The sequence below is a fragment of the Cupressus sempervirens genome, chromosome 8, assembly GCF_028749045.1.
Source record: "Cupressus sempervirens isolate cs-2001-9-10 chromosome 8, ASM2874904v1, whole genome shotgun sequence".
NCBI lineage: Eukaryota > Viridiplantae > Streptophyta > Pinopsida > Cupressales > Cupressaceae > Cupressus > Cupressus sempervirens.
The window spans coordinates 137,549,109-137,566,855 of NC_143125.1; the positions used below are offsets into that span (position 1 = coordinate 137,549,109).

The 17,747-nt window shown below is 34.1% G+C and overlaps 1 protein-coding gene across 1 annotated transcript in view; it reads right to left on the reverse strand.

Moving 5' to 3' along the window:
* Positions 1 to 927, reverse strand: part of LOC149541931 (protein NRT1/ PTR FAMILY 4.5-like) — a 28,719-nt gene extending 27,792 nt beyond the window's left edge. The window contains exons 1-3 of the mRNA XM_089796136.1: positions 748 to 927; positions 431 to 578; positions 45 to 153 (exon numbers count right to left, since the gene is read on the reverse strand). Of these exons, the coding sequence (XP_089652262.1) occupies positions 45 to 153; positions 431 to 433 (112 nt within the window). The 5' untranslated portion in view covers positions 434 to 578; positions 748 to 927. The remainder of the gene's footprint in view (positions 1 to 44; positions 154 to 430; positions 579 to 747) is intronic.
* Between the last annotated feature and the right edge of the window lie 16,820 nt (positions 928 to 17,747).

The window sequence follows — 17,747 nt, forward strand, 5'->3', positions numbered from 1 at the left end:
GAATTTTAAAGATCGGTATAGAAAAAGCGAAATCGAAGACGTACGATAAACTAAGATCGCGGCTTTTCCACTGTTGTGAACCTTATGCAAAGGCCTTCCTTTCCAGTCAACAAATCTTTCCACCTCATCGCTCTCGCCTTTCATGGAGTCTCCCTGCATATTATCAGTATAAAATCTCACTTCTAACAGTATTATAAAAAACAAATCCTAAATATTTTCAATTGAACTATGAATTGAGCATGAATATTTGTGGATCGAATTATGAGAATATCTTTCTTCAGCTCTTTTCAAATTGCATTCCATTATTTAGGATGAATAAAGGTAAAAGAGATTACGAAATGTAATTAAAACAGTTACGATAAAAATCTGGCCTAATCTTTTCCAAAAGCGTTTGATATCTTAAAATACAAAGCTATTTGCAAACTTTTACCATCAAGTTTGCAGAATGAGTGTCGATGCAGTTCGCCTCTTTTGGGCAATTCTGTTCAATTTCTCAACTGTAATTTGAGCACTTTAAAGAGCAGAGGAGGCTATATTTTATTTGAAAGCAGGCCCCAGTGATTGGCGCTAATGGCAAGCTGCCGTCCATCAATAAAACAAACTGTCTTTATAAGAGATCGTGAAAGTTCTCTAATGGAGGATTCTTTCACTATTACATTAAGAATCGTTCCTTACTGAAAAAAACATGTCTAAGATAACTACAAACAGACAACTTAAATCTCAAATCTTTAACAAAGTAGAGGATACCTAGAAAAGATATACTTAGAACTCCAAAACCTGCAGAGAAAACAGAAGAATATTCCAAAACGTATCCATTAAAGACTCTTCAAAGTATTATATTATTCATAAAATGAGGAAATTCCGATAATAATTTCCTGTCAGAGCTTCAAAATTTCGGTTTCGAAATCTTAGAAGGCTGTTGTAAATGTAAGATTTCTGTCCGAGGTTGGTGTATATCTCAAAGGCATCTTTTAACAGAATCTTCCGTCCTTGTTTGTCCATGTTAGTAACGGCAGATACCTTGCTTGCTTTTATATATATTTATAGTCTGGGATTAAATGAGAGAAATTGGAAAGAAAAACAAGTCAAACTATAAAACAAATTGAGGGCAACAAACATTTAGGATCAATAGCTATTTGATTTGATGTATATGTTATTTTAGAGATAATAGGATATTGGTACATATTATTTATTAATTATTTTATTATATTTAAAACGAAAAAGAAATTGGAGAGAAAAACAAGTCAAAGAAGAATATAAACTATAAAACAAATTGAGGGCAACAAACTTTTACTACTTGATTTGATGTGTATGTTCTTTTAGAGATAATAGGATATTGGTACATATTATTAATTATTTATTTTATTATCTTTTATACTTATAATTAAATACTATAAATTTATTAATCATTAGTTTAGATATCTTACATACAACAATATGAGACAAATAATTAATTTAATTAACAAGATTTTTGTTTGATATAATTTTATGTAAGATCTTTAAAGTAATTATTAATATTTTTATGTTATTTAGGTATAATATATAATAAATCAATGTTGACTCTTGGTGACAATTAGTAGAAAACATCCACTAAAATCTAAGAACAATTTTGAGTGGTCAAATCAAAGGAAAGAATGGAAGAAGTAGGAAGTACAAAAATTTACAAACAAAAGAAAGTATGCTTTTATAGAGAAATGATTATTATGGTAGAAAATAGTTACTTTCAAACATAAACTACCAACTCTATAAATGTAATACATAAAATATTCTTCTTGCAGCTATATATTCACTTCTCAAGGGTAGGTGGACAAGAAAAAAGGGGAGGATATTCATAAAATTTTCAAAATTGCTCAACTCTTGTTTCATTTCATATCTAGATGAAATAAATACATAATAAAAAAGAAAGAAAATATAGGTGGATTGTGAGGAAAGTGATTTAAAAGGAAAACCTCAAGGATAGAAGTTGGATCAAAGATAGGGGTCACAAACGATCTCCTTCCTAACAACATTCCATTTTCTTTTACCTCTAAGCATGCGACTTCTTTAAACCCTTTGCTTCAAAAGTATAGTCAACATCTTATTGGGAAATATTTGCAAGAAGGAATTGATTATTAAAATAAAGGTTGGATGGAATTAACATGAATATTGTTTGATTGGATAGAATTTCAAAAACAAAAGGAGGATTCAAAGTGTGAGAGTTGTTAGGTTGTAAAGATGGGTAAGAAAAAAATGTGAGCAAGCTGAAAAAAAATTCCTTGATGGGGGTTAGCAATTTTTCTCACAAAGGAGTGGGGAGGAATGAGGTAGAAAAGAATAAAGGTAAAGCTTCAAATTAGTTTGAAAGGGAGGTAGAAAATGTGGGATTGGATGCAAATGAAAAATGAAGAGACTAGGAGCAAAGTTTGATATCAAACCTAGAAGAAAATAGACATTATAGATCAAATTAAATTAGGAATTACATTTTCATATGAGATTTTGTAGTTTCAGTTCAAATACTTATCCCAAAAAGCTTTAATATGTAAATTTTAGAGTACCTCTTTTCATTTAGGTGAGATATCAAAGTGGATAGAAGTTAATTGGCTGGAGGTGGAAAGGTTCAATTTTTTAGATAAAGAAAATGGTATTTTCTTAGTGATTTTCAATTCTAATGAAGGCAAAGATAATGTAAATTATAATATTTTTTTTTTTTTCAAGAACTCTAGATTTCATATGTGAAATTGGGAACCCATTTTTTCTCTTAGAGAACTTAAATATAAATTTCATTTCCTTTTGTATTCAACTTAAGAAATTATTCATGCAATACATAAAATAATAATTTTAGAGTCCATATGTAACAATTTGGGAGTTTTTAAAAAACTAATCCACTCCTTTCGGAGAACCTCAAGTTATCACCCTTGATTTATATCTTCTTGCATACAAGTGAAACTCTCTCTTATACCATCAAAATCTTATCAAAATTTGGCACATGGGAGAAGAATATTTTTTTAATGAGGAAGATGAGTTATCCATAAGTAATTATCACTTGATAGATATTTAATTTAATCATGAAGAAAACACTATGTTACAAGAGGATACCTTCCGATAGTCAGAGTTTCTCAACACAATTAAATTAGGTTTTAGAAGTAGAAGAAATAATAACACAAAACATTTACCATAAATCCCATTTCTAGAGATCCAAATATGAGATGTGAATGAAACATTTATGCTTAAAAGTCTGAGGAAAAGTGAATGAAACATTGAAGTAAGTGATGAAAACACTAAATTTTAAATTTTTTTTTTTTATATATAAAGTGGATCTTCTATTATTTTATGGATACTATTTTGGAGCATACAAAATAATTTTTTTAAAGAAGGGGCCATTTGTATATGGAAATTAAGAAGAGAAAGAAATTAATTCTATTTTCTTTCTCATAATACATAAGATGTTGATTTGTCAAGAGGAATTCACGGATCATTATGTATACATCTTGAATCTCTTTTTCCAATGAACAAACTACCTCATGGAAGAATACAAAACTGAAAATATATCTTAAAAGGAATGGAGGATCTACAAGAATGATAATTAAATTCAACAATGGGATTTCAACCCAAAAATGTCAAATTTAGATGGTCAAAAAGAGAACTCATAACCTAGTATTGTAAAGATGATTATGAATATCAAGATGACTTAGAAGAACCTATAAATTATAGAATTATTGGCTACTTCTTTTCAAAGTTTTGAAAAAACTCTCTTGCCTCAACAAAATGTCAAGGGAAATCAAATAATCTTTTGAATTATATAGTTAACACCAAGAGGGAAACCTGATTGCCCAGGACATGGACAATTTTGTTAAAGAATGTATTATGAAAATAGAGTTAGGTCTATTAGTAGATATTTTAGATCATGTTTTGGCACATGTCCCTCCATTGGGGAAATTAGTTACCAACAAAAGAATCTACAGATATCAAATCCAATAAAGTAGACCTTTGGAAAGTTCTAGAAAGGAATTAAGGAGAGCATAATTAAATTTTGATATTTCTAATTCTTCGATAACTAAAAAATCAAATTTAGGAGGTAGAAAATATGTGAAACTAATAGAAAAAAATTATCATGAGAAGAACAAAATTAATATCACGAATTTGAAATAAAGACTATAAGGAATGATTAGGATAACTACAAAAGGAGAGAAAGAGTAGGGGAGGGAGGAAAATGATATGCCAAAGGAAGGGGATTCAAAATAAGAGATTGATATACAAATGGTGTTTCCCCTTTGAATAAAATTCTAGAGGAATCTCTTGTAAAGAAGAAAGTATGTGATCACTTAGAAGAAAAGGGGAAACAAATTCAAATGGATATAGAGGTATCTTATGCCTTTCATGGTTAAAATGAGCAATATAAGAAGGTTTAGGAAGAAAGAGGAAATAGAATTTAATATCTTATAAAGAATTGTCAAAGAAAACTGAGTTAAGAATGAAAATCGATAATGTATCCCTATCAATGAAGAATGATTTCTATTAGAACATAACAAAAAAATAAATATATGTTAGATAAATTCAATAAAAGTAAAATTAAAGCTAGGGAATTCAATGAGAAAGAAAGGAAGAAAATCTTCTCTAGACATTAGGAAAATAATGGAGGGACAAGTCTTTGACCAGACTAGAACCAATGAGTATTGACATATAGGAACTTGGGGAAGTTCATTCCTAAGGGAAAATCAAGATCATATCATGGAACACTGGGGACATGAGTGATCCTAACCAAAAATATATAATACAATATCATATTTTTTAGTTAGAGCATATATCTTCTTGTTATAAGAGACAAATTCATAGGCATAACAATGAAAAAAGTTTAAGGAAAAGAAAAGGATAATGGGGAGATAAAGTACTTGAGGCAATGGGAGACTCAACTGGAATGACTATTATTTGGAATTTAACTAGAACTAGCTTTCACAAATTAGTAGAAAATCAAAACTAACAAGGTGGTTTCAGTCTATGCTATAATAGTAATGTAAAATTCAAAAGTATAGAGTTTAATAATAAAAATAAAATAAAATTCAATAAAAAATAATAAAAAATAAATGTATAAATATATAATTAATAAATATAATGATCAATTAAATCTTACAAATTAGATAATAGATATGTTGACATGTTAGAGATGTCAAGAACCAACTTACTCTACATTTAGTCATCTCTAAAATGATTGGTTATCATATTTATAAAGGAATGACTACGAATGGTGAAAATTGTAATACCATGATAATATTTAATTAAGGAGGAGCTAATATTAACCACTTACTATATAGAAAGGGTGAAATTTCTTAAGAGAGAGAATATGTCATTAGAGGATTAAAAGACATTCTCACATCATGTCCTATTGTGGAGTATTTAAGGGTTGACACAAGATCTCCCATAGGCACATAGAATATACATGATACTATAATAGATCAAATAATTATGAATAGTGTAGAGCTATGGAAGTTAGTATGCAAAGAACATTAAACAAAGGTTATAACATTCACAAACCAAAAACTAAACCCACACATAGATTAGATGAAAGAAGGTGTAAAATGGAATGCAAACCAAAAGGAGAGCACCCAACAAGCATCCATGATTGTGTAGATGTGTCCAATGATGGTGATGTATTCTCAAACATGCTTCAAGCCTTCAATGGATGAGAACCTTAAAAGGGTAAAGCATGGTGTATAGGGTGAGTGTATATTCCTGCATGGTAAGGGCATGGTTGGGTGATGTGTTCTCCAAAGGGGCATTATGAGTTTGCATGAAAGTTAGTTCTCTAAAATGGCATTATGACTTTAGTTTCAAGGGTGGATGATTTATGAGAGGAAAGGGGTTTCATTTATATGCCAAGGATGTAAGCATGGAGGAATAGGATACAAGGATGGAGGAAGGATGAGGGAGGGCTAGGATAGAAGTAAAGGGAAGAACATGGATTGCCCTTCTTCAAATCCATAGCCTTGTGACAAATGTCTTAAGGGGATTGGATGTGAGGGGATGGTCAAAGTAGAGGGTCAAAGGGATTTATGAGGGAGAAGGAGTGTGGAAGAGGGATGTAAGAGGCCTTAAAGAGCCTTCAAGTCATGTAAGAGCCTTTAAGTATTTTGGATAGGAATGTAAGAGGGATGGGATATAAGTTTGACTTTTCTTTGGCTTAGGATTTCTTAACCCCTAGTTAAAGTTTTGCACATTTTTAGGGAAGGGATTAGGCTAGGTTAGGAGGGGATTAGGATGCAAGTGGTATGTTAGAGGGATGCAAGAGGGCTAGCACTTTTGAGGTGGGTTAATTAGTTGGCTAAGCAAGGTTAGCATGGGTGAATGAGTTGGATTTAGCTAATGATAGGGATTTTGGGATAGTTGGAGGTTGCGGATTTGATTTGAAATGATTTATTAAACCAAAGGGGATTTTAGGATTAAATTAAATAGATATTATGTATTTATTTAATTTAATAGGAGAATAGGGATTTAATTGACAATTAGACTTTGGGTTTGTCATTTGATTTTATCAATTGGGCTATAGTTGATTAACTGAATTAATTAACTATGGGATTACTTTGAACTAATTAATTATTTAATATTTAATCAATGATACTTTAGGAGATGAATAAATATGATTACTTGAGTGATGTAATCAGATTTAGGTGTCTACATTTTGCCCATCTTTGACGCAGTGTTGGAACAATACTATTTCAAAGAAGATTTTTAAAGAAATAAAGTTTCCCTTGTCTCAGATGCAAAGAATAGAGACTGAACTATGTGATGCCCCCTCAAGAAGGTAGTGGGGAGAGAAGATGAGGCCTGACAATTTCTTGAAAAGTACAAAAATTTGGGGCAAGAGGGAGGACACATATTGATTAAGAGAGGATCAAAAGTGACTTAGACTCTCACTATAGGAGAATGAGACAAAAGAGAACTATGTATACAAGAATACCATGCGTTAAGGACTCAAGTTGGAGATGGGGCGGGGGGGGGGGATTGGCTTTGTAAAATGAACTTGGGGGGAACAATGTGGGAGATGGAAAGAAGTTGGGAAACTAGGGATACTTTTGGGATCGATGGATTTTCTAGATCATGATTGTAGGATTGATTTTATTAGATGCTTGGATAGGATGTGGAAAAATAGTTGTGGATTTGTTGGAATGCAGACATGAGGGAATCCATTGAATCTTGAGCATGGGGGTGTTCCAAAGGGGAGCACCACCATGTAGTTGAGAACTTATTTTGATATAAGAATATTGGAGACATGCCATGGCTAAAAAGAACAACAAGTGTTAGGATTAACCTTAGATAGAAATAATAGTTAAATGTAAAAATAACCAATACTAGAAAATAGTAGATTGCATAAAAGAGAACACAAGACAACAAGATTTAACATGGTTCATCCAATCCCTAGGCTATGCCCACCAACAATAAGTGCAATATTATTATTTGCAGTGATTACAACCTGATTACAATTTGTAATCCCTTATAGCTCAATACCATTGCAAAAAGCTACAATATCACCATTACCTTATGAAATCCCTAACCCTAAGCCCTTTTATATAAGCTTTTGTCACTTACAAAATTAGGGCCAGAATAATAGAAAAAATAGTAGCCAATGCCTTTTATAATATAAGGGTATTTTTGGCTTTGGGGGTGCTACCCTCAAGAACCCCTGTGGGGGAGTTGCCCCTCAACCCCACCCTATACTACAACAGGGAGTGCACCTGGGGTGCTACCCAAGAAACCCACAAGGGTGATATCCTTTGTCCCCTTCTTGGGGGCACTACCCCCAAACCCTCATAGAAATAATATGGGAAAAAAATTGCACCAAATAAACCTCTAACTCTAATTAAGTTCCACATCATAATAATCTCCCACTAGGAGACTAATCAAGATCCACAACAATAACCTCCCACTTGGAGATTGATCATAGCACTACTAAACCTGTAGCTCGCATTGGAATATCTCAAACCACCTTGGACTTTGATGTTCTTTTATTCTGTTCAGTCGAGAAGACCAACCAAAGTTGAAGAGGAATTCAGCTTCTCCCTTGTCCCTACCTTTGTAAACATATCCACTAGATTGTCACTTCTATGTATCTTCTCTAGCTTTAATTGTCCATCATCCAAAACTGATTGAATGAAATGGTACCACAATGGTATGTGTTTTGTCTTTGAATGCAAAACTGAATTCTTTGCAAGATGAATGACACTTTGACTATCTATAAACAAATAATTATCCTTCTTAGGGTGTCCCAATTATTCCAAGAAGAACTGAAGCCATATCATCTCCTTAGTTGTCTCTATAGCAGTAACATACTCTACCCTTGTAGTGGATTAAGCATTAACCTTTTGTAACCTAGAAACCCAACTCATGGCTGCCCCACCAATAGTAAACATAACATGTAGTACTCTACATGGTATCAATATCCCCTACCAAATATGACTCAACATAGCCCTGCAAATCAGTAGTAAAGCCCCCAAAGAATAAACACTTATTGGATGTTCCTTTCAAATATCAGAGAATTCATTTAATTGCATTCCAATGCTCAAGCCCTAGATGACTCATATACTTGCTAATAACTCCCACTGCATGTGCAATATCTGGCCTAGTACATACCATAACATACATCAAACTTCCTACAACTGAAGCATAAGGTACCTTAGTCATCTTGTACTCCTCTTCTTGTATCTTGGGACACATCTCCTTAGTCAACTTCAAATGATCAGGTAAAGGTGTGATGATAGCTTTAGCTTCTCCATAGAGATATGTTGCAACACCTTTTCAATATAATCAACCTAAGATAATGTCAATTTCTTGTTCTTCCTATCTCTGCAAATCTTCATACCAAGGATTTGTTTTTCTGCCCCTAAATCTTTCATAGTAAATGAATGTGCTAATTGTTCCTTTAACCCCTTAACATGATCCATGTTAGACACAACTACAAGCATATCATCAACATATAAACATAAAATAATATAGCTATGATCATCCAACTATATGAATGACACCTACTATATCCATGTTCATGCATAAAATTGTCAAATTTTAGATACCATTACCGAGGTGCTTGCTTCAAGCTGTATAAACTTTTCTTCAATCTGCACACTAAGTTCTCTTTACCATTGAACTCAAATCCCTATGGCTAAGCTATACATATCTCTTCATCCAAATCATCATGAAGGAAGGTTCTTTTAACATCAAGTTACTCCAAATACAAATCTTTAGTAGCCACGATACTTAAAATAGTGTGAATAGAAGTCATTTTAAAAATAAGAGAGAATATCTCATCAAAATCGATGCCTTTTTTCTATGCAAATCCTTTTACAACTAAATTGGCTTTAAATCATTTCTTACCTTCATCCTCTTCTTCCAACCTGTAAACCCACTTATTCTGTAAAGCCTTTTTACCTATAGGCAACTTGCATAAATCCCATGTCTTATTTTTAAGCAAATAGTCCATTTCTTCTTTCATTGCAGACTCACATTGAATCTTTTTATCAATCAGCATAGCTTCATCATAACATTCAGGTTCACCAACATCAGTAAGTAAAATAGAATGCAAGGAAGGAGAAAATATTTTTGAAGGTCTACTCGTCCTTGTTGACCATCTAACATTCATTGGGGTGTGTGGTGTTTGTTGTTGTGGTTGTTACACATCATGAGGAATTGTTGGAACATCAACTTTTGGAGTTCCGTCCAACACTACATAATCATTTTCTTTCTTCTCATGTTGTTGCAATAGATCTTTGTTAAAAACTTTGTCATTGAATATGACACCCCTATTTCTTATAATTTTACAATTTTCAAAATCCCAAAGCCTATAACCAAATTCATTAATGCCATATCCAAAAATTACACATTTATTTGACTTAACTTCTAGCTTGGTTCTATTTTCAAAATCTATATGAGGAAATGCTTCTCAACCAAAGGTTCTAAGGAAAGAACAAATCACCTTCTTACCAGCCATGCATCCTATAGAACACCACAACCCAAAGGAGTAGAGGGACCTTGATTAATCAAATATACAACAATATTAACCGCCTCTACCCACATGTTTAAGGGCAACCCTACATGCAACCTCATGCTTCGTGCATGCCCCATTATAGTCATGTGCATTCAGCCAGTCCATTTTCTTGTGGAGTCTTTGGAATATTTTTCTATCTATGAATTCTATTATCAGAACAATAATCTTCAAATTCATGATTGCAATACTCACCACCATTATCAAATTTGAGACATTTTAATTTCTTTCTAGTCTCATTTTCAACCAAGCATTTTCTTTTCTTAAAATTTTGAAACACATTAGGTTTCTATCTAAGGAAATAAACCCATGCTTTTCTAGTTGCATCATTAATAAATGTAACATAATAATAAGAGCCACCAAGGTAAGATACCCGAGCTGGTCCCCATACATCTGTATGCACAAGCTCTAATTTCTCACTTTTATTTTCCTTCCTAGTCTTCACAAAACTCACTCTCTTTTGTTCTTTTGAGTCCAACAATATTTCTTCTTATACCCTAATTTCCCATAGTGCCAACAATCTCTTGGTCCTCATGATTGATACCTCTTCCCCTTTGAGTTTCCTCTTGATTTCCCATGATTTCTGGAATTATTTCCTCTCTCAATTGTTCTACCTCGACTTTGTGCATTCAAAGCACTTCTTGATGTAGATCCACCTAAGGTTTTTCTATGAGTTTCCTCACTCAAAATAACATTGATTACATCATCATATTTTAGGGTACTAGATCTAGAAATAGAATTACTCACAGTCATTTCAGCTTTCAAGAAAAGAACACAAAATCAAGAGAGCCCTAATTTCTTCATCAAAATTGATATGCACAGAAGATAACTAGATAGTAATAGTATTAAACTCGTTTTAATGATCCACAACAAATACACCTTCTATCATTTTCATATTAAATAAACATTTCATGTGAAATACCTTGTTTGAAGTAGAGGGATTTTCATACAATTTCGCTAGGGTTTGCATCAACTCTTATGTTGTCTTCAATTTTGTAATACTAAATGCCACCAATGGTGCCAAGCATAATCAAATGCTTCCAAGTGCCTTTCTATCCAAAATATCATAGTTGTCATTTGTCTTAGATCCCTAATTCTTAGTTTTTCCTTCCAATGACTTCCATAAATCCTTTTGATAAACATAGTTCTCCATTTACATTTTCCATGACTAAAAGTTCTACCTATTAAACTTTTCAACCATTAGCATACCCTCATCTTCGATCACTCCCACTCAACTGTGAGACCTTCTTGTAGAGGATTGCCAAAAGAAAATGACAACCATCTAGCTCTGATACTACTTGTTAGGATTAACCTTAGACATAAATAATACTTACATGCAAATATAACCAATACCAGAAAATAGTAGGTTGCATAAAAGATAACATGGGACAACAAGATTTAACATGGTTCACCCAATCCCTGGGCTACATCCACCAACAAGAAGTCCAATATTATTATTATCTAGTGATTACAACATGATTATAATTCATAATCCCTTACAACTCAATATCGCCACAAGAAGCTACAATATCACCATTACCTTATGAAATCCCTAACCTTAAACCCTTTTATACAAGCCACTTACAAATTAGGGCTAGACTAATAGAAAAAATAATAGTTCATGCCTTTTAAAATATAAGGGGTGTTGTCCCTTGACCCCATCTTGGGGGTATTGCTGCCAAACCCTCATAGAAATAATATGGGGAAAAAAATGCATTGAATAAACCTTTGAGTTTGATTAGGCTCCACATCACAACAACAAGACCTTTTCACCAATATTACATAGGACTGACTCAAAATAAGCACACAAGGATTTTCCTTGCATCACACATGAATCCCACTAGAATTAGAGTTGAAATGATACTTGGTAACCCACATGTAAATGATATTTCCCAAGTTCATCATGTAACCACAAGTGATAACATGTTTAAAACATGAAAGGATCACATCCAATTGACTCAAAGAAGAAAAGAAAAGATGAAAATAACTCATCGAGACCATGCTCTCAAATTTCCCTATTCATAATACACTAGGATATAAAAGATCATGGAAACCTTGAGGAGGGAACAACCAAATTTCTTGGAAAAGAAAATCAAGAACCAAGATTGAAGTCCAACATTGAAAGAAAGAGTAAATCCATAGAAAATAACCTTTTTCCAAAGAGATTGGTTGGACGGGAGACACATGGGCCAAGATCAAATGAGAGGAAAGTTGTATCCTACAAGGATCTATCAATGGTATCTAGAGTGGTGATAGGATTTAGGCAAACTAAAATTTTTAGGTGAAAACTTGGATGATAGAACATCTTGTGTTAGGACTTTCTAAAATTCATAGCTAGGAAAACTCTAGATTCTAATCAAATGTGAACTGATAGGAAAAGATGGGATATATACAATGGGATGAAGCTAAGGATTAACACTCAAAGAATATACAATTGATTGACCAAGGTATTTACAAGGAGCACTATACAAAGGCATAGTAGGATAGGATAGTGGAGCTGATCTGATATGGTACAATGGGAAAAATCTCAGAATGAGTAGATAGAGGGGATGAAAAATCTCAGGATGAGGAGATAGTAGAATGAAAAGCTTAGGATGAGGAGATAGAGAAATGGATTGGATATGGTACACTAATTATAAAATAGGGGTATGATACAAAAATATGATACATGTAGGAATGTCATGATATAATACACTACCTTGATTCAATTTCCAAGCTTAGTAATTGGGATAGTGGTACAGACATTGCAGCAACTTGATGCTGGGACATCATGGGAGGGTGTGGATTGCTGATAGATAATGGTAAGGCCAAGTAGATATGGCATCTATTGCTAGGTTTTTACCAAGGTACCTATCCAAGGCACTTTAATTGCCAAGTTTTTACCTTTGGATGCTTAATTTTCTTTACTATTGTCTTTTTCTTTTTTAGATTTTTTTTTTTGGGGTCTTTTTCTAGGATTAGCAACATACATTGATGGGCTTAGACATAGAAATTCTTAAGGTGAATGATGTTGATGGGATCATTTAGAGTTTCACCTTCAATTGTTGTTAGTTGATATGCTATTGAGCCAAAAGTGTTGTGACAACATATGGACCAAGCCACGTGGACTCAAACTTTCCCTTATCTTCTTAATCTGCTTGGACTTTCATGCTCACCTACTTGAATCCTTGTGGGTGAAACTTTTTGTTGAAGTTGTGCTTGAGCCAATTATAATGGGCTATGAGGTGGTCATAGGCCTATTGTCTTCTTTCATCTAGTAGATCTAGCTGTGTGAGTTTGTCAACTATGTAGTCCTCATCTAATATTTGTCCTTGTAAAGATATGTGCAAAGATATTAGTTCAACCACAATAGGGAATAATACTTTAGCACCATAGGCCAAGGAGTATGGAGTTGTACCTATAGATGTATAGAATGAGGTATGGTAAGCCCATAAGGATGGGTTAATTTGTAGATGCCAATTATAGCCAGAGTCATTGACAACTTTTTTGAGGATTTTAAGCAGGGTTTTGTTAGTTTCCTCAACCTAACCATTACCTTGTAGAAATTATGGGCCAAACAAATAGTGATGAATGTGGAGGGACGTGCACAACTCTACCATATTAAGGCTTTCAAAGTTACCTCTGTGGTCTGTGAAAATGGTGGCAAGGATATTGAAGTGAAACATAATATGATAGAGGATGAATTTAGATAATTGAACACCTATCATAGTGACAAGTGGAACAACCTCAACCCACTTGGTAAAATAGTTTGTGGTAGTGATGATCCATTTGTATCCTTTTGAAGATAGGGGTGTAATGACACTAACAAGGTTAAACCCCCAACATGAAAATGGCCATGGTGGTGTGATAGGCTGGAGATCTTGAGTCAGGGCTTGTATCAAATTTGCATGTTGTAGACAAGGTAGACACCTTTTGAAAAATTCACAAGAATCATGTTCAATATTAGGCTAATAGTAACCAACTCTCAAGATTTGTTGTACTGGCACTATACCACTCATGTGAGCACCACAAAGTCTAGAATGTACCTCTTTTAGTGTCATAGTGGCCTCATTTTGGTCTAAACAATGAGAGAGTATCATGATAACCTTAGCAATATAGGATGTTGGCCATGATAGTGTATCGAGATTCTTTGCGAATGAATTTTTGGTGTTGGTTTCATGTGAGGTGAGGGGATATGATACCATTTTAAAGATATTCATGAATTTCATGGTACCATGAGGATTGGGGACCAATCAAGATGCATACCCATGTCGATTCATCATTATCCTATGCTAGCTCAAGTAGTTGCTCGACTATGAACTCATATTGTGTAGCTTCCTAAGGAATCTCCAAGAGTGAAATATTAGTGGCCATTTTATCTACAACTTTTTTTTGCAACCATGGTATTTGCATGAATTGGATCTGGGTGAAATATTGCTTTAATTGACCAACCAATGCTTTGTTGGGTAGAAAGTTGTCATTCTTTGTTTGGTATTGATCAAGAACCTATTTGATAATCAACTATGAGTCTCCAAAGGCTTGTAGTTCTAATATGTTCCATTGAACTCCTCTTTTGAGCCCTGTAATTAGAGCTTCATACTATGAGATGTTATTGGTGCATTAGAATCATAGCTTGAATACTTTGGGAATGTAGTCACCTTGAGGGGTAACCAATAGTATGCTTGCTCCTAATCCATAGGAGGTATAAGATCCATCAAAATATAGCTTCCTCGATGGTTGTTCTTCTATCATGTAGAGATGTTCATCTGGAAACTCCATAAGTAGAGGATAGCATCAACTAATGGTGCATCAACCAAGTGATCTGCTATAGCCTATCCCTTGATTTCCTTTCTGTCAACATATTTTATGTCAAATTGACTAAGGAGCATGACCCATTTTTCTAGGTCGCTTGTGAGTGTTGTGTGTGATACCATATATTTTAAAGGATCAATCTTGGAGATGAGTTGCATAGTATGGCTCAACATGTAATGGTGGAGCTTCTAAGTGGAAAAAACCACAACTATAGACGAATTTTCTATAGGAGAGTAATTAAGATCATATTCAACCAAGGTGCAATTGATATAGTAGATATCTCTTTCTTTTCCTTTGTCATCAAGTTGTGCTAGAATTGCACCTAATGTTGTTGGCTTAGTTGTGATGTATAGTATCAATGGTTGCCTGATAGATGGTAGAACTAAGATAGTTGGATTGGAAAATTATTGTTTGATCTACTCAAAGCTAGATTAACATATAGGATCCCATCTAAAATTTTGATCCTTCTTGAGCAGATGTGTAAATGGTTGGCATTTATTGGTGAGCTGTGAGATGAATCATCTTACTAATTGTAACTTATCCTAGAGAGTACAAAGCTATCACACTGTCTTGGGAAGAGACATGTCCATAATGGCTTTGACCTTATAGGGTTCGATCTCAATGTCACACTATGATACAATAAATGCAAGGAGCTTTCCAAATGTGATGCCTAAAATTCATTTCTTGGGGTTAAACATGAGGCGATACTTTTCTAACCAATCAAACACTTCTTCAAGGTGAGATAGGTGATCTAGGGCATTAATAGATTTGACCAAGATGTCATCTACATAATTCTCAAGGGTTTTGTGGATGAGGTCATGGAAGATGACCATCATAGCTTGCTAATAGGTTGCCCCTATGTTCTTTAACCCAAATGATATCATGTTGTAGAAAAAGGTTCCCCAAGGGGTGGTGAATGATATCTTATATTGATCCTCTTCTACTATCTATATCTGATTATACCTAGAGAATCCAACCATGAGGGATAATATCTCATGGCTAGATATGAGATCCATAATCATGTCAATGTTTGGTAGAGGAAAGTCATCCTTGGGACAAGCCTTGTTGAGATCCCTGATATTAGTGCAAATCCTGATATCACCAGAGGGTTTGGTGATAGGTGTCATGTTAGAAATCTAGTCTGAGTGATCAATTAGGAAGATGATCTTCACTTCTAGCATCTTTTCTACTTCCTCTTTTACTGGTAGAGTGACCTTGGGATGCATCTTTTGAAGCTTCTTCTTGTCTAGTTTGACCTTTGGATCTACTACAAAATGATGTACCACTAATTTAGGATATAATCCTAACATGTCTTGGTAAGACCATGCAAAACAACTAATGTTATCTTAGATTACCTTAATTAGAAGATTTGTCTGATCTGATGGTAAAGATGTTGCAATGTAGGTGATCCTAGGTGTTTATGTGAGACTGATGTTGACTAGCCTGGTATCCTTAGTTAGGATTGATGACACTATAGGCCTTTGATCTTGTGGGGGGAGGATGAAATATCCATCTTCAAACACCTCAAAGAGGTTTTCACCATCAAATACGTCCTTTATTTTTTGAATGAATCAATGGTGCTCTAGAAGTGTTTTCACTAGAAGAGACCTTTTCTTTTATTTTTAATTTTTTTTTCCTTTATTTTTATCACTTTTGTGACTAGATTTTCATCTTCCCAAAGTACCCCTTTGAGTCCAACTTTTAGACATAAGCTGATGGTGGCTTTGGTTTCTTGTGTGGTGTCTTGACCTCGATGAATCTTAGGAGCATGTGCTCCATAGAAAAACCATCAATAAGGATTACACTTGGTTGGTCCCAATCAATGTGTTTAGAATAAGTGAGGGGAAGGTTGATGAGGTTGATGGATAGCTCACAGAGAACATAAGCTCTTAAGGTGATTTCATTAAGGAAACAATCACCATAGGCTTTCTTTTCAACTTTTGCCAGGATGTCTTCAACTTCTCCAATGTCACACTAGATGTTTAAGAAGGCATGACCATTCTCAGTAGTTCCCTTAGTTGTGGGGAGTCCATAGCCTAGACCTTTATTTTATTCCTTATATGCTTCTAGTAGTTATCTAATGCCTGACTCCTCTTTTCCTAGGCCACCACCTTGATAATCTCATTGTTCAATAGCAAGTCAGTATGAGTGCAAATATTTCTATTTGAATTAATCATGGAGTTTTAATTTTTTTTAGGTGGATCCTTGTATAATCATGTAAAATTTCAAGGGTCATTTATTCTCCATTAAGGATCCCATTGGAAAAAAATGTGGTGGGCCCAAGTTATTTGAGCTGAGAAGTTGTATCTATCTTTGGCCCTTGATAGGTCAAGCACCCTTGAGTATGTCGGTCAAGAGGTAGAGAACCAAAAAAAAAGCATCTCAGAGACTATATTTAGCACAAATTTGGTGGTTGATCTTAATAGTGGAGAGTGTTAAGGCTAGGATAGTGTCAGGATCATGGTAGGTATTGAAAAAACTAGCGATGGTAGTGCCCACCTAAATTCTAGGGCAATGATTATCATAGGATTCTTCTACCATAGTGCAATATGAAAAGGGTTCTAGATTGGCATGAATGGTTATCTTAGTGCCATGATGCAAAAATTTGATGCACTACTAATAAGTTGATGGAATGAACTTCATGGCATGAATCCATGGGTGACCAAGGAGGATATTGATGGGTAGTTTAAGATCAACCACATGGAAAATAGTTTCCTGAGTAGCAAGCCCAACTTTGATAAGAAGCAAGATGGTTCCTTTAGTGGTGCACTCATTGTCATAGGCTTTGATGATGATGACTTTATCTATGATGTCTCCCTCAATGTACCCTTCTTGTTTGATGAATTTCAATGTGTATAGGTTTAAGGCTGATGCATTATCTATCATAACCCACTTGACAAAAATATTGGAGATCATGATAGATATGTGGAGTGGAAGGATGCGATCTACT